Raw genomic sequence first — 24394 nt, 5'->3', positions numbered from 1 at the left:
CTGCAGCCGCTTTGGACCCTGGAAGATGTCGGGGGTCTGAGACCTGCTAAAGGGTGTAGGAGTTGTGGATGGTCCCTGGGCAATTGTGCGCAGACCTGTAGGATACATTTGGGGTGGCCGCAGCTGAACATTCAGTGAGTGGATGATGAAGTTGACTGCTTGTTGCCATGGAGATCTAAGTGTCACGTGAGTGCAGTCGACGGCACCCTGCACCTGTGGAAAACCAGAGATCTGCTCAAATCCCAGCGCTCCTGCTTCCTGGATTTCCTGATCTCGGGCGAATAGCACCAAGTTCCCTGCCCGCACGAAGATGGCGTCCGTGACCTCCTGGATACACCTGTGTGTGGAGGCTTGTGAGATCCTACACAGGTTACCCGTGGAACCCTGAAAAGAACCCCTGGCATAAAAATTGAGTGCCCGCGGTCACTTTCACAGCCAATAGCAGTGGATGCCCTCCATGTCCCTCTGGTTCTAAATCCTGCAGCAGGTGGCATTTGTGAGTGACCAGTTCCCTAGGTATGCTCAGTCTTCAGCAGACACTGGTTCTTGGTCATCTGCAGGAATGACAAGTGCTGTCTTTAGACCCTGGGTCTAGTGAGGTGCCTACGAGTGATGGCTCGCTGTGGATCTTCAGCTGTGTGTGCAGCAGGCCCTGCCGCTCATTCATCTTGAGGGAGGTGCTGCTCCCTTTGCCGAGCTGGGCACCTTCGTCGCTCTCTTCTTCTTTTCTGCCCCCTGTAAACCATGGGGCATACTGTTAAATCACCAGGCTCCATGATCCTGGTGTTCTCCTCCTGCAGAATCAAAGAGAGAGACACGTTGGTTAGTATGGCAGCACTAAGAACCTCACTTGGTTAAATCTGAAGGCCCCTTCACGCATGCCAGAGAGTGATGGCCACCACTTGGATGGTCAGTGTGTAGTGCACTCATTGGCTGTCCAAAACCCCACCCACTTCTGCCCCACCCACCTGACCGATTGGCAGCAGCTTTGCCCACTGGACTGCAGGCTGTGCTCTCAGCTCAGGCACAGGCATTCTCCTAACCAGCACTGCAAGGCTGCACTGTTAGCTTGAACCATAATGGATACTGGTCCAAACCTTAATAAAGACATTGCAAAGGGGCTGTGAGCACCTCCATCAGTGACTGTGTCATGACCACCTTTCACAAGGGGATTCTACAACTTACCCAGTCGGCCATGTGCTCTGCTGCTTCCTCTAAAATGCACATTAATTTGCAGTGGGCACTCGAGGGGTGAAAAGTTCTGGAGCATTTTACAGCACTTTCATACTTTTGTGTTGCTTGAGTGGACAGGAAAGCTTCAGAGGCCTGAGTCCAAGCATGGTAATGGAGCTGCAGCTGAACGGTCTCAGCTCTGGAAGAATGGTCACTTTTGACAAGCTTTACCAAGCGTGTGGCCACTTCCCTTACCCTCCCCCTCCCCCTCCCCCTCCCCCCATCCCCGCGGCAAGTGCTTGAGTATTTCCTTCAGTCTGTCTCTGCTGGCTTAACTCCAACCCCTGGCATGTTCTTGTGTACTTCATTCAATCTCTGCTGCCTTGCCCCCAACACCCCACCATCGCCGTCCCCCACCCCGGGCCTGACCCCGCACTGGAGCCCTTGCCCTGGCACTGTACTGAAAGCCAGCCAGGAGAATGTGACTTGCCCAACGGATGGGTGGTGCCTCTTCCTTGACATGCTACGGGTGATGCTTGTGAGCGCTGGCTGTGTGCATTCACCTCCGAGCGCCCTTCGGGGTTCAAGTCGCCAGGTGCACACCTTTCAAAGGCATCGGAGGTCACGCCGATGTGGGCGGTGAATTTGACACGGTGGGGGTGGGGGGGTGGGGGTGGGATGATTCCGGCGAGCAGGGTTCGATGCAAATGTGTTAAAATGATGTTCCTGAGGGAAACACGGCCTCCCATTGACGGATGTAGCGGGCAATCGCAAACTGGTTTCACAACAACATAAAATCGATTTTTGGTCTTTTCATCATATTGTCCCCTCATCATGACGCCCGACACCAATGGGGCCGGATAATTCTGGCCTTTGAATCGATAGGCGCCACTCCATGCGCCAATGCATGCTCTTGCCTGCTCCAGAGGTGATAGTGTTTCAGCCTGGTCCAATAAGCACAGCTAAAAGACAGACTATTGCCTTTAGCTAGAAGGGCAGAGGGAGATTTGTTATTGAATGTGTTTATTGTAGTTGTATAAAGTTTATCTATGGCAGTGACACCATGACTCCTGCTCCCTGATTACTAATGTTTGATGCAACCTTGTGGTTCAACATCGAATTGGATGTGAAGCTTATATGTCAGCTGTGACTCAGTTGGAAGCTCTCTCATCTTCCAGATAGAAGGATGTGGATTCAAGTCCCATTCCAAAGACTTAAAGACAAATATCTAGGCTGATACTTCAGGGGGATGCTGCACTGTTGGAGATGCTGTCTTTTGATATGAGACAATTCTCCTAGCTGTCTCAGATGGATATAAACAGTCCCTTTGCATCAGATTTAAGTAGAGCAGGGGTGTTGTCGTGCCAATACTTACCCCTCAATCAGCATCGCAAAACCAGATTATCAACTTGTTATTGCAGTGCAGTTTGTGGGACCTCACTGTGCACAAATTGGTTTCTATGTTTCTCACTTGACAGCTGTGACAATACTTCAAAGGCATTTCATTGGCTGTAAAGTTGGGAAGCCCTCAGGTCATGAAAGACATCGTAGGGAAGCAAGTCCACTGCACTGGGACTCTCAACCTGCATTGAGACTCTCAGCCTGGAATTTTGTTCTGAATTGAGACTTGAAGCCACAGCCATCAAACTTAGAGGTGAGAGTGCTACCAACTAAAGCTTGGCTGAAACTCTCCTCCAAAATGCCTTTGCTGTACAGACTGAGAGTGGCCATCCTTCCACTCCTAACTGTAACAGTCAGGGCTTCATTCTCCTGAACTGCAGCCTGCAATCTCTAGCAAATAATAATAATAATAAAGAGTAGAACTTTGTCATCATTTTGAGGGCAAGACAATATCCTTTCCTGATTTCTTGTTCTTTTCTCTCCTTTAGAATTTCTGTCGGTGGGGAGTTACTGTTCTGTAGTCAAGGATGTGCAGCTGTCGTTGATACTGGATCGTCCTATATCACTGGACCAGCCGCAATGGTTTCCTTGCTAATGACTGCTATAGGAGCCAAATCCCTAGCAGAGGGAGAGGTAAGGGCAGGGGTCATTTTTCTGCCAGCTCATTGGGTGGCATGCTTGGCTCTGAGTTAGAAGGTTCTAAATTGAAGACCCATTCCATTGACTTAAGCTAAAGTCTAGGTTATTACTTACTACGGACAAAGGGAGTGCTGCTCTGTTGGAGGTGCTGCACTTTATGAGACATAAAACTGAGGCTCTGTCTGCCTATGGATGCAAATGATTCCATGGCACTATTTTGAAGAAGAATATATAAGTTCTCCCTAGTGTCCGGACTAATATTTATTCCTCAATCAACACCATTAGAAAAACAGGCTATCTCATTATCTGGTGAGTGACTGCCCTTGACATTAAGGCAGCATTTGACTGAGTGTGGCATCAAGGAGCCCCAGCAAAACTGGAGTCAATGGGAATCAGGGGGAAAACTCTCCACTGGTTGGAGTCATACCTTGCACAAAGGAAGCTGGTTATGGTTGTTGGAGGTCAGTCACCTCAGTTCTAGGACATCACTGCAGGAGTTATTTAGGGTTATGTCCTCAGCCCAACCATCTTCAGCTGTTTCATCAATGACCTTCCTTCCATCATAAGATCAGAAGTGGGGATGTTCGCTGATGATTGCACAATGTTCAGCATAATTCACAACTCCTCAGATACTGAAGCAGTTCATGTCCATATGCAACAAGACCTGGACAATATCCAGGCTTGAGCTGAAAGTGGTAATTAATATTTGTGTCACACAAGTGCCTGACAATGACCATCTCCAACAGGAGAGAATCTAACCATCACCCCTTGACATTCAATGGCATTACCATCACTGAAGCCCCCACTATCAACATCCTGGGGGGCTACCATTGACCAGAAACTGAACTAGACCAGTCATATAAATACTGTGGATACAAGGGCAGGTCAAAGTCTTGGAATCCTGCATTGAGTAATTCACCTCCTGACACCCCACCATCTACAAAGCACAAGTCAGGAGTCTGATGGAATACTCTTCATTTGCTTGGGTGAGTTCAGCTCCAATGACACTCAAGAACTTTGACACCATCCAAGACAACGCAGCTTGCTTGATCGGCACCCCACCAGCATCCATCACCCTAGACATTCACTCTATCCATCGCACAATAGCTGCATAGACAGTGTGTATCATCTACAAGATGCACTGCAGCAACTTGCCAAGAATCCTTAAGCAGCACCTTCCAACCCTCTACACCTAGAAAGACAAGGGCAGCAGGTTCATAGGAATACCACCACCTGCAAGTTCCCCTCCAAGTCACTCACCATCTTGACTTGGAAAAATATCATCGTTCCTTCACTGTCGCTGGTTCAAAATTCTGTAACTCTCTTCCTGACAGCACTGTGGGTGTACCTACACCTCATGGACTGCAGTGGTTCAAGAAGACGGCACACCACCACCTTCTCAAGGGCAATTAGAAATAGGCAATAAACGCTGGCCTAGCCAACGACACCCACATCCTAAGAAGCGAATAATAAAAAAAAAAATCACATTGCTATTTATGGGAGCTTTCTGTGCACAAATTGTCTGCTACATCATTATAACAATGATGTTTTAAAAGTACTCAATTGACTATGAAGCATTTCCACAACCCCAACCACCAATGAAGCACATACATAGTCACATCATTGTGTCTGTCTGCAAAAGCCAGACATTGTGTGTTCATTTACCACCCCCACCAACAACAACCCCCCGCCCCCATACTTTGAGGTAGCAGTAGGTGTAGTGTTCAATGGTTCAATTAATCTGTGTTTGATTATGTGAATTTTTAACTGGCCACTCTGCTTAATTGGTTAAGCTTGGGTGGTGGCTTAGATCACAGTAGGGTTGATGCAAAATGAGGTAGGCGGTCCTTAAGTGATGGAGCCCAGTGACTTTTGGGCACCAAGGTCCACATATTTTAACAGGAGCTTCCACATATCAGAGCCAATTTTCCTGATCGGTGGATATTGGGTGGGAGGTTTGTGTCCATGTTCATAGTTGGACCTCATTTTAATTTGATAGTGCTGGGAGGAGTCACCCACAGGTTTATGCCATGGACAGGTGATTTGGGTGGCAGGTAGGGAGTTGAGGGATCTGATGATTGCTCTTGTGGAGCCAAGAGGGACACCTAAAATGGAAAGGGTGGGGGTGGAGTGCATGCGTTAACAGGGAGGCGGGGAAGGGCTGTCAGCTGATTTGGGTGGGTCCAGGGAGAACAGAGGAGCTGCAGAGGCCCTTTTAAGGACAACTGCTTAGGCTCGATCGCATCATGTGCTCTGCCCAATGCAAGCACAAAATTGCCTGGGGGTTCTTTGCATGATTCAGAGTCCCATTTCCTTTTGGGCGAACAGCTGCAAGCCTATTTTTCCAGCCCATTCCAAAAATCTCACAGCCTGGGTCTTGGCAGGAACAGGGCATTAAGCGATGCATTGCTACTGCCTGGTTCTTTGCTGGTGAGAAGGATGAAAAAAGTAGTATTCGTGCTCACTGGGTGAGCCATTTGAGTTATTGAAGGAGAGGGAGGAATAAGGAATAAGTGGCTTTCTTCCATGGGCTCTCTGGAAGGAAAGTTCCTGCAGAAACCACAGGTTCACTGTGGAAGCATTTGAGTGTCTTGTTTTCACCTGATGCCACAGAGGAGACCATTTAAACTTACATTCTCTCCAAAGTGTCTGTAAGAGAGTCACATGCAAACACATTGCTTTTAAGTGCAGGCGGCAGTTTCTTAGGTGAACGTGACAGTCATTTCCACGCAGCTGACAGCCCTAAGATAACTGATCGGTTCTCACCAGGGTTGGAGGAAGAAAAATGTCTCCACCTCTGGGAGAAAGTGCTGCTCCTCTGCAAAAAAGGTGCTGTGGGATCTTCAACGGCTTATCTGTTCCACCAGAACAAATTCACTCTTTGGGTGAGTTTAACATCTTGTTCAAAGGATGGCATTTCAGACCACACAGCACCCTCCCCCACTACCCAGTACTGTGCAGAAGGGTCAACCTAAATGATGTGCTCAAATGGGGCTTGAGCCCACAATAACCTGACTCATAGGGGCGAGAGTGCCTCCAACTGGGTCAATTCCCCGAAATGGATGTATCTGCTTACATTGACTCAAGAGCCATTTGGTGTCAGTCTGGACCGGACACTGGACTGTGATCACCAGCACTGTACTGAACAAATCTGGAAACGAATAGCAATCAAACTGAGTTGACCCAACAAACGTAGCCAGATTGCAGCGAGTACCTATGAGCTCCCTGTCCCTCAGTGTATCAAATTGAAATCATTGTTCTTTCTTTCAAAACCCTCCCTTCACTTGCTCCTCCCTTACAAAATCTAGATCAGCGCTCCAGTGCATTACCAAGGGAGTGCTACATTGTTAGAAGTGGCTCTTCTGACGATTTTAAACCAAAGCCCTGCCTGTCCTCTCGGATTGACATAAAAAACCCCATAGCTCTATTTTGTAGAAGTGTAGAGGAGTCCTGGTCAATATCTGTTACTGAATCTATGTTCCAAAATGGATTATTTGGTCATTATCACATTGCTCTTCGTGGGAGCTAGCTGTGCACAAATTGGCTGCTGCATTTCCTACTTTAAAATAGTGACTACACTTCAAAAAGTGCAGGGTGCTATAGAAATGTGAGTTCTTTCTTTCTGTTTACTTACAATCTTTTCCAACCTTATGTCCCAGCTCACCTTTCTGACTCTGACCTTCTGTACCTCTCCCCCCAGCACCACTTGGGCCAAAGCCTATATGCACCGGAGTTCTCTTCCTAAGCTACCGTTCCCCACCTTCCAAGGTCTGCTGCAAATGTATTTCTGACTGAGTTTTCAGCCACGTCCATAAAAGCTTTCTCCCACTTGCCCCTTGGATGGTCAACCCTCTTTGAGAAGTCGAGAATGTGGGAATGTTCACCTTAGAGCAGAGAGGGGTAAGAGATTTAATAGAAGTATTCACAATTATGAGGTGTTTTTATAGAGTTAGTAAATAAAACCTGTTTCCACTGACCATGGGAATGGTAACTTAGCAGTGATGGTCTTGGACTAATAACCGGGAGATGTGAGTTCAAACCCCTCCATGGTAGCAGTGAATTTAAGTTCAGCTACTTTAATGCATCTGGAATAAGAAGCTATCACTGACACTGGTGCCCATGAAACCAACAGATTGCCATGTCAAAAGAAGAATTTTCACAAATGCTCCTCTAGGGTAGGAAACCTGCTGTCCTTCCCTGGTCTGGCCTTTATTGATTGAGACTCACAGCAGTGGGGTTGGCTCTTTAATGTGCCCTCTGAAATGATCCAGCAAGCCACTCAGCTGTCACTACTACCTTCTTGGGGGCAACTAGGGATGGACAATAAATGCTGGCCTTGCCAGTCTTGCCCACATCCTGTGAATGAATAAAAAAAACCGAGGGCATAGATCTAAGATAATTGGTAAAAGGGGTGATGAGATGAGGTGACATTTTTCTTTACACAGGGTGCAATGCGCTGTCCTAAAGGCAAGATTTTCAGGCCTGTGGGGAAAGGGCAGGGTATTTGACGATAGGGTAGCTCTTTCAAAGAGCTAGCACAGGCGCAGTGGACCAAATGGCCACCTCTTCTATGATTCCAATGACCAAAAAGCAACAAGGATGCCTCTGAGGAACAGAGGGGGAGGCAGTGGCATAGTGTATTGTTACTGTCGATGCCCTGGGTTCAAATCCCACCAAAGCGGATGGTAGAATTTGAATTCGCTAAAAATCTGGAATTAAAAGCTTATTGAAAGGGCTGATGTCCTTTAAGGAAGGAAATCTGCCGTCCTTACCTGGTCTGGCCTACATGGCACTCCAGACTCACAGCAATGTGGTTGATTATTAATTGCCCTCTGAAATGGCCTGGCAAGACACTCAGTTGTACCATACCACTACAGAAAATTGCACCTATACCAAGAAGGCAGCTCACCACCAGCTTCTCAAGGACAATTAGGGATGGGCAATAAATGCTGGCCTAGCCAGCGAAGCCCACATCTAATGAATGAATTTAAAAATATTATAGAGGGGAAAAAAACTACCCAGGTCAGTTCCTTGTTAATTCAATAACAGTTTATGTGGCAGTGATATCATGGGCTGCAGGCCATTATGGACATTGTCAACACAGAGATAATCCGGCAATGAGTCATTGTGTTGGGTGAGTAATCACCAGAGTTAAAACATTGTTATTAAATGACTACATCACCATGCTTGACCTCATCCTCGGGTAATCTCATAGAATAAAATCACTCTCTGTTTTATTGAACCTTGCTCAGAATTATCCCATAAAAATGCCTCTTGCCTAATAACAGTTACCTCACTGTTCAGAGACTTGAGCAACATAATCGAGGCTGACACTTCAGTACTGAGGGGATCTGCACTGTCTGAGGTGCTTTCTTTCAGATGAGATGTTAAACCCAAGGCTCGTCTGTCCTCTCAGGTAGACGCAAAAGATCCCCTGGCACTATTTTGATGAAGGATAGGGAGGTTCTCCCTCAAACAACATCACTAAAAGTAGTCATTCATGACATTGCAGTTTGTTAGGCCTTGCTGTGTGCAAATAGGTTGCCACGTTTCCCTGCATTACAGTAGTAATTACACTTCAAAAGATACTCAATTGACTATGAAGGAAGTCCTGAGGTTGTGAAAGGCGCTAAATTTCTATAGCAGTGTTGTCCAACAGAACTTGATGACTAGACATAGCTAGGGCTACAATGACACTTTTTTTTGCCACATGCAAGAAAAACCCTTGTGGACAATACAGATAAATTCACACCAATCAGTTAAGTCCCTTACCAGTACAGAACTTTTAGCAATGTGAATGATGACATTGAAAGAATGTCAATCCAGTATGATACCATGGTCTCTCCTACCAGAGGTACTTAAATCAGTAACTCTTGGGTAATAATGAGCCAATGCTAAAATCCGTAGGATACAGTCTGACAATTTTTGTCTTCCTTTCAAATCTTCAAAAACGCAATGATCAAAAACACTTGGATGCATGCATATGCCATGCAAATGTGAGTTACAAGATCATTGACAGTTCCAGTGACTCATCTTTTAAATACTAATCAGGAATTCAATTCTCCACATCCGGGTTCCCACTTGTGACTCGCAACTAACGTATCAGACAATGATGTTTTATTTGCTGTAGGAAACAGAAGTATATTAGCATATTTCATTTACTGCAATTGAAAATTAAGCCATTAAATTGCTACAATCACAGATGCAAACATTCGATCTTGGGAGCTGATGGAGTAACTCCACTATCTGACCTTTCTCTAACACTGTCCCATATATCAATCTTTTTCTGGTCGGCCCTCTTGCAAATCTGTGCTGCGTGCATCTTCTGTTTCACAAATCTGCCCATTGTGGCATATACTTGTTCTGTGGACTAAACGCCATGGGTGCAGAGCAATCACTCAGGGGTAAGTAGTGTAGGGCATTATTAGAATCTGCAGTTTCTAATAGCAAACTAAGTGCATGATTCAGGCATAGTAGGTGATGTGCAATCCTTTAGTGCTTTCATGACCTCAGGATGTCCCAAAGTGATTTATAGCCAATGAAGTATTTCTGTTTTTAGGTGTAGTCGCTGTTGTAATGTGGGAACAGCAGCAGCTAATCTGTGCACAGCGAGTTCCTACAAACAGCAGCGTGATGATGACCAGATACTTGTTTTTCTGTGATGTTGATTATTATTGAAATATTGATCAGGACACCAGGGAAAGCGCTTTGACATAGTGCCTTGGGATTTATTATGTCCTTCTGAGAGGGCAGTGGGAGCCTGGTTTTAACATCTCATCCAAAAGGCAGCGGCTGGGATATTTTGCTCCTGTGCATGCCGGGTGTCATGGTGGGCTGGAGCAGAAAATATCGCAACAAGGCCAAAACTCAGCTTTACGCCGTCGTAAGGCCAGTTCCGGATGGTGCGCTCCAGCCGACAATGGCAAGCCGCGTTTCCCGCTGGGGCATGTGGAGAACGTCATTGCAATTTATTTGCAGCTGATGATAAGGACTCCTCACTGGAACCATCCCCCCCCAGCTCAGTCGTCAGGGCACGTAGGCATGCAACTAGGACAACATGTTTCACAACAGCGTAAAAGCCACATGCACTTCGTTTGTGCCTTTCAGGTTCACTCGCCTGGCTTGCATCGCGCGGCTCTCGCTGTCATCAGTGCCAGGCTTCGCAGGCAGCACCGCATCGCTTTCAAAGGGGGTGTCACAGGCAAGATTCCCAACTGGTCAATGTTGCGTCCCAACATTGTGATGGGAGCCCCGTGGCTGCAATCCAGGCAATTACAGGTTGAGAAACGCTAAAGGTTGTAGGTTTGAGAGGGGCAGAGATTCAGCAGCTTGAGGTAGCAAGGTCCTCCTCCTTATTGGTTAGTTTAGCAGACGTACACTTGGAAAGTCAGAAACGTGGTTGGCAGACATCAGCGCACAAGAGCTCTGAGTCTGGGCTCATAGCATGAAAGCCCTGCCAAGAGACAGAGAGCACATGGAGTTGCACGACATATTCTCCACGTGTCAACACATCTCTCTTTGTACATTACACCTTCACCTTTCAAAATGAATATATGAACATACGAACATGTGAAATGGGAGCAGGACTAGGTCATTTGGCCGCTCGAGCCTGCTTCTCCCATTCAATAAGATCATGGCTGATCTGTTTGTGTTTCGAGTTTCACACTCCCATCTACCCTGATAACCTTAGATTCTTGTTAGGCAAGGGGGTCAATCTACCTCCGCATTAAAAATATTCAGTGACCTTGCTTCTACTGCCTTTTGATGTAGAGAGTTCTAAAGTCACACAACACTCTGAGGGAAAAAAAATTCTCCTCATCGCCGTCCTATGAGGGTGACCTCTAATTTCAAAATGGTGGCCCCTAGTTCTGGACTCGCCCACAAGAGGAAACATCCTTTTCACATCATCTTGTCAATACCGTTCAGGATCTTATATACTTCAATCAAGTCACCCCTCACTCTTCTAAACTCCAGTGGAAACAAACCCAGTCTGTCTAACCTTTTCTCATAAGACAACCTGCTCATTCCAGGTATCAATCTAGTAAACCTCCTCTGAACCATCTCCAACATACTTACATCCTTCCTTGAATAAGGAGACCAAAACTGCACACAATATTTGAGATGCAGACTCACCATGTACAAATGAAGCATAACATCCTTACTTTTATGTTCCATCCCTCTTGTAATAAAGGATAGCATTCCATTATCCTTCTTGATTTCTTGATTACTTGCTGTATCTGCGTACTAACTTTTTGTGACTCATGCATGGGAATACCTAGATCCCTCTGCAACTCAGAATTCTTCAGCCATCTCTTTTTTATCCTTCCTGCCAAAGTTAACAACTTCACATTTTCTCGCATTATACTCCATATGCCACTCACTCAACCTATTCATATCCGCCTGCAAGCTCCTTATGTCCTCTTCACAACATACTTTCCTACCTATCTTTGTGTCATCTGCAAATTTAGCTACCATGCCTTCGCTCCCCTCATCTAAGTCATTGATGTAAATTGTAAAAAGTTGAGGCCTCAGCACAGACCCCTGCGGGACTCCACTTGTTACATCCTGCCAATCAGACAAAGACCTATTTATGCATACTCTCTGTTTTCTGCCAGCCAGCCAATCTTCTATCCAGGCTAATATGTTACCCCTACACCCTGAGCTTTTATTTTCCATAATAACCTTTGATGTGGCACCTTATCGAATGCCTTCTGGAAATCAAAGTACAGTATGTCTACATGCTCCCTTTTATCCATTACACATGTTACTCCCTCAAAGAGCTCTGATAAATTGGTTTAACATGATTTCCCTTTCATAAAGCCATGCTGACTCTTCCCAATTACCTTGAACTTTTCTAAGTGCACAGCAATAACCTCCTTAATGGTCGACTCTAACACCTTCTCCACAACAGACGTCAAGCTAACTGGCCTATAGTTTCCTGTTTTCTGCCTCCCTCCCTTCTTGAATAGAGGGGTTATATTTGCTACTTTCCAGTCTGATGGAACCTTTCCAGGATATAGGGAATTTTGGAAAACTAACACCAACAAAACGACTACCTGATTAGCCACCTTTTCTAAAACCCCAGGATGAGGTCCATCTCGCCCTGAACACTTCTCAATCTGAAGCTCCACCTGTTTGCTCAGTGCCACTTCCCTGGTGATTGTAATTTCACCAAGTTCCCCCCTCCCTTCCACCTCCTGATTTATAGCTATTACTGGAATGTGTTTCGTATCCTCTATAGTACCAAAATATTTGTTCATTTCATCTGCCATTTCCTTATCTATTAATTCCCCATTCTCACTCTTTAGAGGACCAACACTCACTTAACCTATTCTGTTCCTGTTTAGATACCTGTGGAAACTCTTGTGATCCATTTTTACATTTCTAGCTAGCTTCCTCTCATACTCTAATTGCTTTCTCATGAGTAACCTTTTAGTCATTCTCTGCTGTTCTTTATATCCTGACCAATCATCTGATCTGCCACTCATCTTTGCGCTGTTTTATGCTTTTTCCTTAAGTTTGATGCTTTTCCTAACTTCTTTAATTAACCATGGATGGTGGGTCCTTGCTTTAGAATTTTTCTTTATAGTAGGAACAAAGTTATTCTGAGTATTCTGAAATATCCCCTTCTTTGTCGGCCACTGCTTCTCTGTTGATCTACCCCCTAGCCTAGTATCCCAGTTCACTTCAGCTAGTCCAGCTTTCACATAGTTGCCCTTATTTAAGTTTAAAATACTAGTCTCAGACCCACTCTTCTCCTTTTCAAACTGGATGTAAAATCAATCATTTTGTGGTCGCTGTTACCTGGGGGTGCCTTTACTCTGAAGACATTAATTAATCCTGTCACATCACACAATATCAAATCTAATATAACCTGCTCTCTGGTTGTTTCCAGAACGTGTTGCTCTAAGAAACAAGATAGGAGAACACCTCTGCCTCAATCTTACACTACCAAGAATAAACATGACATAACCCTGCAGAGCATGTGAACAATGTTCATTTTACAAGCACATTTAACATTAAGATCGAGGCATCACTGGTGTCGAGAATGATCTGAAAAGGGCCACACATGGTCGTGTTATGGAAGCATATTACATAAACGAGAGGCCTTTGATAACAACATCACCAATAAGTGGGGGGAGAGGCCATGGTATCATATCAGATTGACAACAACACAGCTCAACATAAAAAAGAGACATATTCAAGAGGAGATGTGAATGCGTGTGATTTTATTTACATTTATGAACATATACATGTTATGAACACCCATGCCACCATTGTGGCCCTAGGTCTTTCTAACTCCCAAACCTTACCACTACGTCTTGGTGCTTCCCCCACTTCAGAGTTGGAGGCAGTCTGCTTACTGCTACCTCCTAGTGTATGTGCTGACTTTGGAAGGGGTCCTCTAGAGGCTGAGAGCTGGAGTGCCCCGGCCTGCTTTGGATGTCCTACTGTGGGGCAGGTGCACCCTCCTCAGCCTGTAGAGCTGGAGGTAATGGGGTCACAGAAAGAGGGGATTGGGATCGGCTGGACATTCCCAGGGTTACCTGGGTGGATGGCCCCTGCTGGTCCTCCTCTCTTGGGCGCCTGAGGGGCCCTGGAAGACTCCTTGAGCAGAAGGGGCAGCTGGAGTGAGATGTAGATGTCCCACCCCCCTCTTGCTTTGCCACTGATGGAGGCCATCAACGGCTACACCAATACAGTGCTGCTCCTGCAGCAGCGCAGGACCAATGTCCTAGACCAAGGTCTCCATGGCAGCTCCCATTCTATCAGTGTTGGCCTCAGTGCATTGGCATGCTGGCGCTATCACCTCTGACTGAACGTGGACGGACTCCTCCATCTTATGTTGCAATCTGAGGAATGCAGCCGACATCTCGTCCTGATCTTTCTGTGATTGTCGCTGCAGCTCGACCTGAGTTAGGACTGAGACTGGAAGCTCATCATCTGACTCAGGCTCCCCCGAGGGCCAGCAACCTCGGATGTCCCTGCCTCTGCCTGCTGTGGACCAGATTCTGTGCTCACCAGATTGTGACCCTGAGGCTGCTCTAGAACTAGGTCCCACCAACTTGTGTGCCTCTGCGCTGGTGGAGGGTTTGGGTAAGCGCTGTGATGGGTCTTCTATGGTGGTCTCCTCTGATTCTACCCGCCATTGCGGCCAGTGGGTAGAATGCCATTTTTCACACCCACTGCCACACTTAGCGCATTAAGGGGGAAAGTGCCTTTGACAGGACAGCACTCGCTCAAATACTGCACTGGAGTATAAACCTGGAATTTTATACTCAAGTCTCTGGATGTGTGACATGAAACCACAATCTTGTGATTCAAAACCAAGTTTGCTCCCAACTAAGCCGTGGTTGACACTGAAACCGTTTACAATTACAAGTGACGCAATTTAATGAAAACCATTGTTTAGAAAACCCAGCATCTAATTTCTGAAAGTTTGAGGGTGCTGGATTATCCACCAGATTTTGTTGTCACCACTTGTGGTGACTGGTGTCCAGAACAAAGTGGGAAGAGTCAACAAAAATGTCCCACCCCATTGAGCGGGAGAAATTTTCCTGCTCTCTAACTGAAAGAGAAAAAAGAAAGATTTGCATTTGTATGTAGTCTTTCACATCCTCAGGGCATCCCACAGTGCTTCACAGCCAATGAAGTGCTTTTGAAGTGCAACCACTGTTGTAATGTGGATGTGTACTGTGGCATTTTACTTGCATTTATCTGTATGGTTTTGCTGCTTCCATTATTCAATTGGGGACAATTTCCAGGCTTTACAATGTCTTTAGAAATAGACAACACTGGTACACAGAGCGTGTATGGGATTAGGCTATAAGTGATTTAATGCTCCCCCCATTAATGGAACAGTGTAGAAGCAGTGTTTCACTGTTTCTAACTCATGCTGTACCTGCCCTTAGGTTTTTTGATGGGGCAGCATATTCAGGACTTTACTTTGTATCTAGCCCCTGCTGTACCTGCCACGAGGGTTGCTAATTCTCCAGGATTGTCCTGGAATCTCTCCAGGGATTAAAGATTAATCTCCAAGACACCATAAGAGGGACCCAGGGAAATACCGTAGCGGGGAGGATTTAAGTAAAATAAGTATATTTCTTTCAATGCATTATTTATTAAAAAAATGTTGAGAATACAGAAGCAAAGGCTGTTTGACTGATAGTCAAGAATCATTCAATCTAGTCATTCAATTCACGTTCCAATGTGGGTGAACCTACACCACAAGAACTGCAGCAGTTGAAGGCAGCTCACCAGCCCCTTCTTGAAGGCAACCAGGGATTGGGCAATAAATGCTGGCTCAGCCAGCGAAGCCCACATCCTGTGAATGAATTTTTTAAAAAATTACCTGTGGAAAGGCAGGGAAGCTTAATAATGGACATGTTGAGAGATCAATGGGGAGGGAGTGTGGGGGGAATTGAGGGGAAGTGGTCATGTGATAAAACTTCCAGAAATCAGTTGAAACAGAGTTGGCTTCCAAACTTCTGACAACTGTAGATGGCTAAATAAATTGGTGCAAGTCCAGGATGAGTCAAATTGTATGATCCACTGGAAGAAATACATTTGAAGTTCAAGTAGACTTATTCTGATCCTACGAGCCTGGCTGTTCTCCACTAATACTGACCTTGGAAATGAAAATTATGGCCTTTGTTTCAGGTGTCTATTGATTTTTTATTTCTCCAGAGAAGCCGTGCTTTTGCAATACGTTTCCCAAGCCTCTCAGTTAACCAAAGTCCATCACCATAGTTACTGCCAGGAGTCAAAATAGTTCCAAACAGAGAACCTAGTTTACTGAGCTCCTGCTTAAATAACACATGCGGCCACGTGTTTATTTCCCAGGGCAGGACCACATTTATTGGTTCTCAAGGACATTTAAACAAGGGAATTTGTACATTTGAACTTTTTGCTCTCCTGGCATGACATCATACTACTTGAATCATAGGTCTTATCAAGAGCCATTGTCAAGGTTCAGAGTTCATTCGATCACTGAGATGTAGAACGGAGGAAGGTCATAGGTTCAATGCTTTCCCCTAGCAACTGTGCCACACGCTGTCTCATGGGCCTGAATTTCACACCAAGTTGGCATGCCTGGAAGGGGATGCGAAATGCACGTCTGCCCGCGATCAGTGGGTTTTTGGCTGGCCCACCGCATCCCCCACGGTGGGTCCCATCATGGCGGGGCCACATCAGGACAGTTCGCAAGAATAGCAATTGTAAAGGGAACAACAATTTATACTACATAAGGAGAGAGTGCTGATTTGTTGGCAAGCGGACTCTGATCGGTAGAGGCATTGCCATGGAGAATGCACCAGGGAACAGTTAACTGCCAAGCTTTTATTTAAATTCAAACCAGGCAGGCTGACTTTGATTGGTCAAGGCACTGCAGTTAGATTTAATTGCTGTGAGAGTGTAGAAGACACTGTCCTAATAGCTCTGGGGCAAGGTATTGAATGAAAGTTAGAGAAAAGCCAAAATATTGCAGTTGCTGGAAATCTGAAATAAAGAGAGTAAATGCTAGAACTACAATGGAGTGGGAAGAGAAGGAAAGAATAAACAGATAGGTCAGTAATAGGATGGAAGGAAGGAGAGATTTAATGACAAAGAACCTTTTAAGTTTAATTCCTCCCCATCTCTCCTTCTCCTCCGTACTTGTTTAAAACTGTTGCAGAATCACAGGACCTGTTATTGTGCAGAAGGAGGCCATTCAGCCCCATTGTGTCTGCACCAGACATCTCTGACTTTTTCCAGTTCTGATGCAAGGTTAATGGCCCGAAAAGTATCATTCTGTTTTTTCTCAGGATGCTGCCTGACCTGCAAAGTATTTGCAGATATTATTCAGGATATGAATTAAATTTCTATCTGACCTGCCATTCAAAAACTGCTTTTACTTGGCCTCCTGACTTATTGGCATTGTCAGTGATTTTTGCACAGCATGGCTATGTGGTAGCCAACCCTAGTCAATTCGACAAGTTTGCGCTGATTGGTTGCTGGCTCCACAAGGCATGTGCATTAGTTCCATGTAGTGATATGGAACCAAAATAAGAGCAGTAGTTTAAACCTTAAAGCAATAAGCCACAAAAACTCTGTACTTATCTTAAAAGGAGCAACAACGTTGTGTCTTCTACAGTGTGAAGGGAATTGATGGGAGAGATCTTCTAAAATTATCTTTGTCCTGGACCAGAGGGGAACTAGGGGACCTAATTAAAAATACAGAGGCCCTTGGCCAACTTGAATACTAGGTATTTAATCAGACTTAGTTGTTAATCATAGAACACTGTGGTAGAATTACAGGTATGTTGCAGCACTCAGTTTAGGGAACTGGGATTGGTGTCAATCCAGGCCTGGGATAAAGGCTGATTTAAATCATTGGGAGAACTGGATATCCTCAATGGCCTTTTCTTATTCCTATATTCTCATCTCCCTTTCCACTTCACATGCAGTACATCGTGGACTGTGACAAAATACAGCTATTGCCTCACATTTCTTTCAACTTGGGAGGAAGGAACTATCTATTAAAGGGTGAAGATTACATTATGAGGGTGAGTTCTAATTATAGTGTGGGGAGAAGGGGGAGAGAATTTATGCACGTATCTTGTGTGTCTCCGAGTGTGTGTCTTTGTGTGTGTGCCTATGTGTGTGTGAATCTGTCTGTTTATGTCCAAGCATATGTGTATGATTGTGTGTGTGTGTGTGTGTGTGTGCATGCATGCATGTGTGTCTGTGTATGTATGTGCTCTGACAATTTTAGTAATGGCGGTGGTGGTCAGATTTGGCATGGGTGTGGGTGTCCTGTATATGCTGTCTATTCAGTCTGTGGATTCTGGGTCCTGTGTTATTCATATGAATGTATGAACAATGAGGTACAGGAAAAGACATTCTGGTTCAGCATCAAGCCAGTCTGACGCAATTGTGATACCCCACCCAAAACCAGGATATCTGAGTGAGGCAAAAAATCAGATAAAAAACCCAGGATTAGATGGGGGATAAAGCACCTGGGAAATTCCTCTCCCACTCATCTAGGCAATCAAGGTTGGTTCGAATGATCACTCTGGTCCTGCACTCCTGGAAGTGCTTAACCTATAGTAAGAGGCGATGTTCGCACTCCCCAATGCCCACGCCCCTGCCAGCCAGAAACAGATCCAGCTCATGCTTGAAGGAACTCAGCAACTCAACACCCACTGCACCAGATGGGTTGCCTGTTTTCAGATGTCCATTGTTCTCTAGGAAAAGCACCACCACCTGGCGTCAAACCTAGATCTGGCTTCATACAGCCTAAAATTGTGACTCCTCCCCCACCCCACCCCAGTCCTCCCTAATCGATTTAACTGGAACACATTGTAAACTGGAACAAAATCAATTCCTTTTGTTATCTTATGAACATCAATCAAACCCTAAATTAAAGTGGAGAGCAGTGTAAACCTCTGATCCGCTGATGTTGAAGGAAGCCTTGGGTATTTTCCTATCACCATAATTATGAGCCCTTAGCACATGCTTAAGATTTTATGCATTCTTCGGCTAAACTTGGGAGTGTCATGGGCTCTGCCTTCGAATGGGGGTATTGACAGACAATCGGGAAGAAATTACATATTTTGTAAATACTTTCTTGCGTGGTTAAAGGGAATGCAACGAGTTCAAATTCCAACTGTTTGAGTGTTTCAGTTCTGGGAGACATGGGGACTAATCTCTGCTTCTCACTGTTTACAGGCATCCCAGTTTAGTGAAGATGTCTGCACGGTTACTTTCACTGGCCTTGACATCCCTCCACCTGCTGGCCCTCTCTGGATCTTGGGTGCCAACTTTATTGGTCGATATTACACCGAATTTGATTACAAGAACAAAAGGATAGGTTTCGCCACAGCAGTTTGAACCAGACGTGCGCTGGACCGCTTGAGTTAGGCTTTCTTTTGAAAAACATGGCTTACTCCTCATGTGTGGCAATCTTTTCCAGCACGACAGTTTTCTATTCACCTTGGGCTCCGTCTGGCCAGATTAGCAGCTTTCGTAGCAGGTGTCTTATTGTCCATGTTAACGACACTCGGTGGCAGGTCTAGAATTCCCAAATTAGAACATAGGAAGCAGGTATGGGACAAGGGAAAAGTCACTCACTTCCTTCTAGAGGCCATATACAGTCAATTTTATCATTATTCTCCATTCATTTAGTCTTCATAGAAACATAGGACATTGGATTAAGGAGCGGGATAGGTCCATTCTGCTGGTCAAACCTGTTCTCCCATTCAATGAGATCATTGCTCATTTGTATTCTAATGCTGTTTACCTGCCTCCATATCCCTCAATACTCATGGCCAGCAAAAACCTACAATCTCGGATTTAAGATTATTAATTGATCCAGCATCTACTGCTTTTTGTGAGAGAGAGAGAGAGAGTCTACACTTCTACCACCCTTTGTGCGGAGACATGTTTTCTAACTTCTGTCCTGAATGGCCTTACTCTGGTTTTACGTTTATGTCTTATTTCCTTAGCTTCTCTTGCCAGTGGGATAAAGTTTCCCTCCATTCTATCGACTCCTTTCAAAGGGAAGATCCCTACAAATACTCCATTCAAGTAAAGCTGTTGACTATTCAACCATCCCTATATTTCAACCCTTCAAACTGGGCCTGTTGTCCAGCATATATTACCCCCCCTTCCTCCAGCCAGAGAAAGATTGTGTCCCATTACCTCAAGTATACCAATTCATCCAAATATACAAAAGTAACAGGCAGAAAGTAACCACCTGGTCCATTAAACCCACTGCACACCATGGTGGGCCAAGCACCCCCACCCCTCACAACTTAGTTCCTTTAGTAAGAGGTCTCAGCCAGATGGTCCTCAGCTGGCTTTGCTAAGGAAAGCATCCAGACTTGTGTACCAATCTTGGATTCAACAAATGAAAATGAAAATATTATTTACCAGTTATTGAGATCTCCCTCTTGGACACATCCTTGGTACAATCTGATGCAGAAATTGCTATTTTTGCTAGCTAGTGGTATCAAATGGTAACTTGTCAACAGTGCGCTAACCTTTGCTTTTAATAAATTAACTTCTCTAACAGGAACACGACAAGATCCATTCGCTTTGGGTGCATTTTAGGTCAGTGCTGGGGAACAGAACATTTTCCATTTCTATCTGCACAAGTGAAGTGAATGCTTTGAAGGTTACACTCAAAGAGGAGGGGGAAGCTAGAGATAGGATCGGAAGATAGAGAAGACGTACAAGAAAGGTTATAATTGCTGAAAGTTGGTAAGCCGATGGAATGCATCATATGCTGCCAAAAGAAGCAATGGTAGAAACAGCAGAGGCATTGGTCATCTTCTTTCAAATCCCTTGGAAAGAGGAGTATTGCAAGAGGACAATGGGTTACTAATATCATAGCACTATGCAAGATGAGGGAGAGTTAAAAATGAGAAAGCTCCAGCCCTAACATCAATGTTGGGGAAGTTACTGGAAACCATTATTAGAGACAAGATAAACTTTCATTTGGGAAAGGATAGGTTAACCAAGGAGAGCCAGCTTAGATTTGTTAAAGGTAAGTCATGGTTAACTAACTTGATTGAATTCTTTGAGATAATTGAGAAGGTAGATCAATTAGTGCCATATATGGATTTTCAGAAAGCACTTGACAAAGCGCCACACAGAAGGCTTATTAAGATGATGGAAGTCCATGAGATTGAGGGGTAGGTGGCGGCATGGATACAAAATTGGCTCACTGACAGGAAGCAAAGGGTGCTGAAGGATGGATGTTTTTCATACTGGGAGGTGGTTTGTGGTGATATTTCCCAATGGTCAGTTTTTGGATTATGATGAGGGTAGTTGCAGATTTTAGGATGAAATAGTGAAATGGGCAGAAGCATGGGATATAGAGTTCAATGTGGAGAAGTGTGAAGTGATGCACTTTTGGAGTACTAAAAGGAAATAAAGTGTATTAGAAATGATAGGATTTTAAAATGTGCAGATGAGAAAGAGAACTTGGTGTCCATCACAGAAATCCTTAAAAGTGGCAGGAGGAGTTTATAAGGTGATTAAAAAATCATGTGGGTTACTTGGGTTTATAAATAGAGGAATAGAATATAAAGCAAAGAGATCATGCTTGAACTTTATAAATCACTGGGTAGGTCTGAACTGGAATATTGTGAATAATTCTGGGCACCAGGAGAGATGTAAATGCCTTTGAAAGGGGACAGAGGATGTTTAATAATATGTTACCTTGGATGAAGGACCTCAGTTATGAGGAGAGATTGGAAAGGTTTGGACTGTTCTTCCAACAGGGAAGGTTAGGAGGTGACTTAATAAAGATTTTGAAGATGATGGAGTAAATAGAGAACAATTATTTCCTCTGGCGAGTGGGTCAATAATCAAAGATTTAAATTTGTTGACAGAAGATCCAGAGGGGAGTTGGGGGAAAATTTTTTCACTCAGTTGTCAGGATCTGGAAGGCTCAGCCTCAAAAGCTGTTGGAAGCTGACTCCACAAATAATTTTAAAGGGGATTTGTGCAGGTACTTGAGGATGAGGAATTTACTGGGTTATGGACAAAAAGCAGGGATGCGGGACTACGCTTGATTGCTCTTGCAAAAAGGCAGCAGAGGCGCAAGTGGTTGACTAGCCTCCTTCTATGCTGTAAGTTTCTATGTTTCTATGATTTCAGGCACCCAATGTCAGCAACAACCTCTGTCATTTCAGGTGTAGCACAGAGATATGCAGGGTAGGCTTCTCTCTAATTTGCCTCAACAGTGTGTCTCAGCCTTTAGTGTACCACTTTTCATTCCATTCCCCACACCAATGATCCTTAGGTCTGTCAGACTGCACCTTACTGCTTCTCTCCAAATCCTTTTCAAAGCCTCTAATTGGAACGCTAACCATTCATTGGACAGCCAGGTACAAACTTAATCAACCAGGCGCTGGAGACTACTTCCATCCCCATAGGTGCTATTGGTCCACATCCGTTGGATTCATTCTCTAAAATTGAACCGTGATAATTTGGTGTCTGAAATAAATATAAATGTCACATCCACAAATATAAATGCCTACTGCATTGGAAGGAGGAAGCAGACCTGCTGAGTGGAATTACAGAGAGGGGTGCTCAGTCACTGTGAGCTCCTGCCCACTAAACTCAATCCTGCATTTCCAAGCCTCAAGGTCTACATTCTCTCAATATAAATATAAATTTATGACTATCTATATATGTATATGAATATGTATATATAATATATATATATATTATATATATAAAACTAGGCCTGTCCACTATGCCTGGGTATACTGTGTGCAATTAACGTGTCAGCACAATGGTCATGTGGCAGCAGCTCCAAAGCAAGCTTTACAGGTTTGGCCAGTGGGACACTGAGGCCCCTTGGAATTTCTGATCTAGTTTCCCCGTATATTTCATTACCGATTTCAGCTGCAGGTATTTGTCCATTGATTGCTTACGAGCTCCTGTGTGATGGGGAAAGATTATTTCTGGACTTACTGCTGGGAGAGCTCAATTAGTCCCAGATACCTATCAACCTTGACAAAATGCCACTGAACAAAAACTCTAAATGTCTGGCAGCATCGGCGGAGAAGAAAAGAGTTGACGTTTCGAGTCCTCATGACCCTTCGACAGAACTGTCGAAGGGTCATGAGGACTCGAAACGTCAACTCTTTTCTTCTCCGCCGATGCTGCCAGACCTGCTGAGTTTTTCCAGGTAATTCTGTTTTTGTTTTGGATTTCCAGCATCCGCAGTTTTTTTGTTTTTAAAAACTCTAAAGGGATCATTTCTAGGAACATACAGAAGGTGACTGGTAAAACTAGGGCAGGCTTGGGGCTGGATTTCGCAAATCGGGTGGGCTGCAACGCACCCCCACCCCCACCCCCACCCACCCCACCTCCAACCCACCGCGTAAACGCGAAATAGGGCGCGGTCACGTTGTGTCAGCAATACAGCGTCATCAGGCCCGTCTCCCACATTACAAAAGGAGTATGGGCATGGAAATTGGCAGCCTGCTTTCCAGTTATGAAATAACTAATTAACAGACTATTAAGATTGTGAACAACCTAATCGACCGCAATTTTTCACTACCCACTGCATTTTCGGGTGTTGCACGTGTAAAGGTTTGGGAGTGTTTTATAGCAGCTATAACGAGGTGAGACAAGGCCAGAGGAAAAGTCCTGCCGTGGGCACCACGGTTGACCGTGCTAGCAGGATCGGCTGGGGAAAGCGGCAGCGCCCGTATGGTTTATTTTTTTAAGCTTTAAGAAAAAAATCCTTTTTGAGACTTCAGAACAAAATAAACACTGGGCGGGATTCTCCGGCTGCTCGCGCTGGCGGGATCTTCCCAGTCCCGCCGAAGTCAATGGGCTTTTGGCTGGCTCGCTGCATCAGCCGTGGCAGAACCCACCGCGCTGGGGCAGGAAAATCCCGATCACCGCTTCCGAGAGCTGGTGGGGGGGTGGGGGCGGTGCGGGGGTGGCCTTTACAATTCTAGCTGCAATCGACTCCCTGTTTGTGCCAATACCTCACGGCTGCAATGGCATCCTAACCTACAGACCCGGCCGGGTGCGGAGCCCACTCCTTTGTATTATTCGCCTCCTTCCCATTGGACGGCCACCAATTGACCATCCGGCGCTTGATTGGATGAGCAGAGAAGGTGGGGCGGGAGTGAGCGGACCCTCCAGTTTTCGTTCTGCCTCCCTCGCCCAGCCCAGAAATATAAAATCCAGCCTCGGTTTACTGATGTGTACCTTCCACTGTCACAGGGCCACTTTTGGCCATCTCGTCTCATTACCCGCACCTCCCTCCCCCCACCCCCTCTCTCCTTCTCTTATGCTTCTCTTACATATACGTGCATAGCTATTTCAAAATCTAAATACTGAGCATGGAACAATCATTTTAGCGCCAGAAAGGTCTTATCAACGTAAGCTTTCTATCATGGCGAAGGTATAACTGTATGCAGCTACCAAAATGCATTATCCAGTCGGGTGCTCCTCCCAGATATCACTGTGCTTGCCAGTGGTTCTGTCTGTAAACATTGCCGAGGGCACCAGGAATTGAGAGGTCACAATGCTGAGCTAGATTCTAGGCCATGCTTTATAAAATGAAAAAGCAATCTTTTTCAAAGAGCTGTATGATGAATGTAGCCTTTAGCATTTTTTTGGGGGGGATAATCGATTCTTTTGGGGTGTCTGCCTTGGTTCAGAGCAG

The 24394-nt window shown here is 45.1% G+C and overlaps 1 protein-coding gene across 2 annotated transcripts in view; it reads left to right on the top strand.

Moving 5' to 3' along the window:
• The window catches only part of LOC121282038 (ethanolamine kinase 1-like), a 155024-nt gene that overhangs the window by 51312 nt on the left and 79318 nt on the right, over positions 1-24394 (top strand). For both annotated transcript variants that reach the window (XM_041195397.1, XM_041195396.1), the window contains exon 7: positions 3063-3207. In XM_041195397.1, coding sequence (XP_041051331.1) covers positions 3063-3207 — 145 coding nt within the window. The remainder of the gene's footprint in view (positions 1-3062; positions 3208-24394) is intronic.

The sequence above is a fragment of the Carcharodon carcharias genome, chromosome 9 (genome assembly GCF_017639515.1).
Source record: "Carcharodon carcharias isolate sCarCar2 chromosome 9, sCarCar2.pri, whole genome shotgun sequence".
Lineage (NCBI taxonomy): Eukaryota > Metazoa > Chordata > Chondrichthyes > Lamniformes > Lamnidae > Carcharodon > Carcharodon carcharias.
This window is presented reverse-complemented; position numbering and strand designations above follow the sequence as displayed.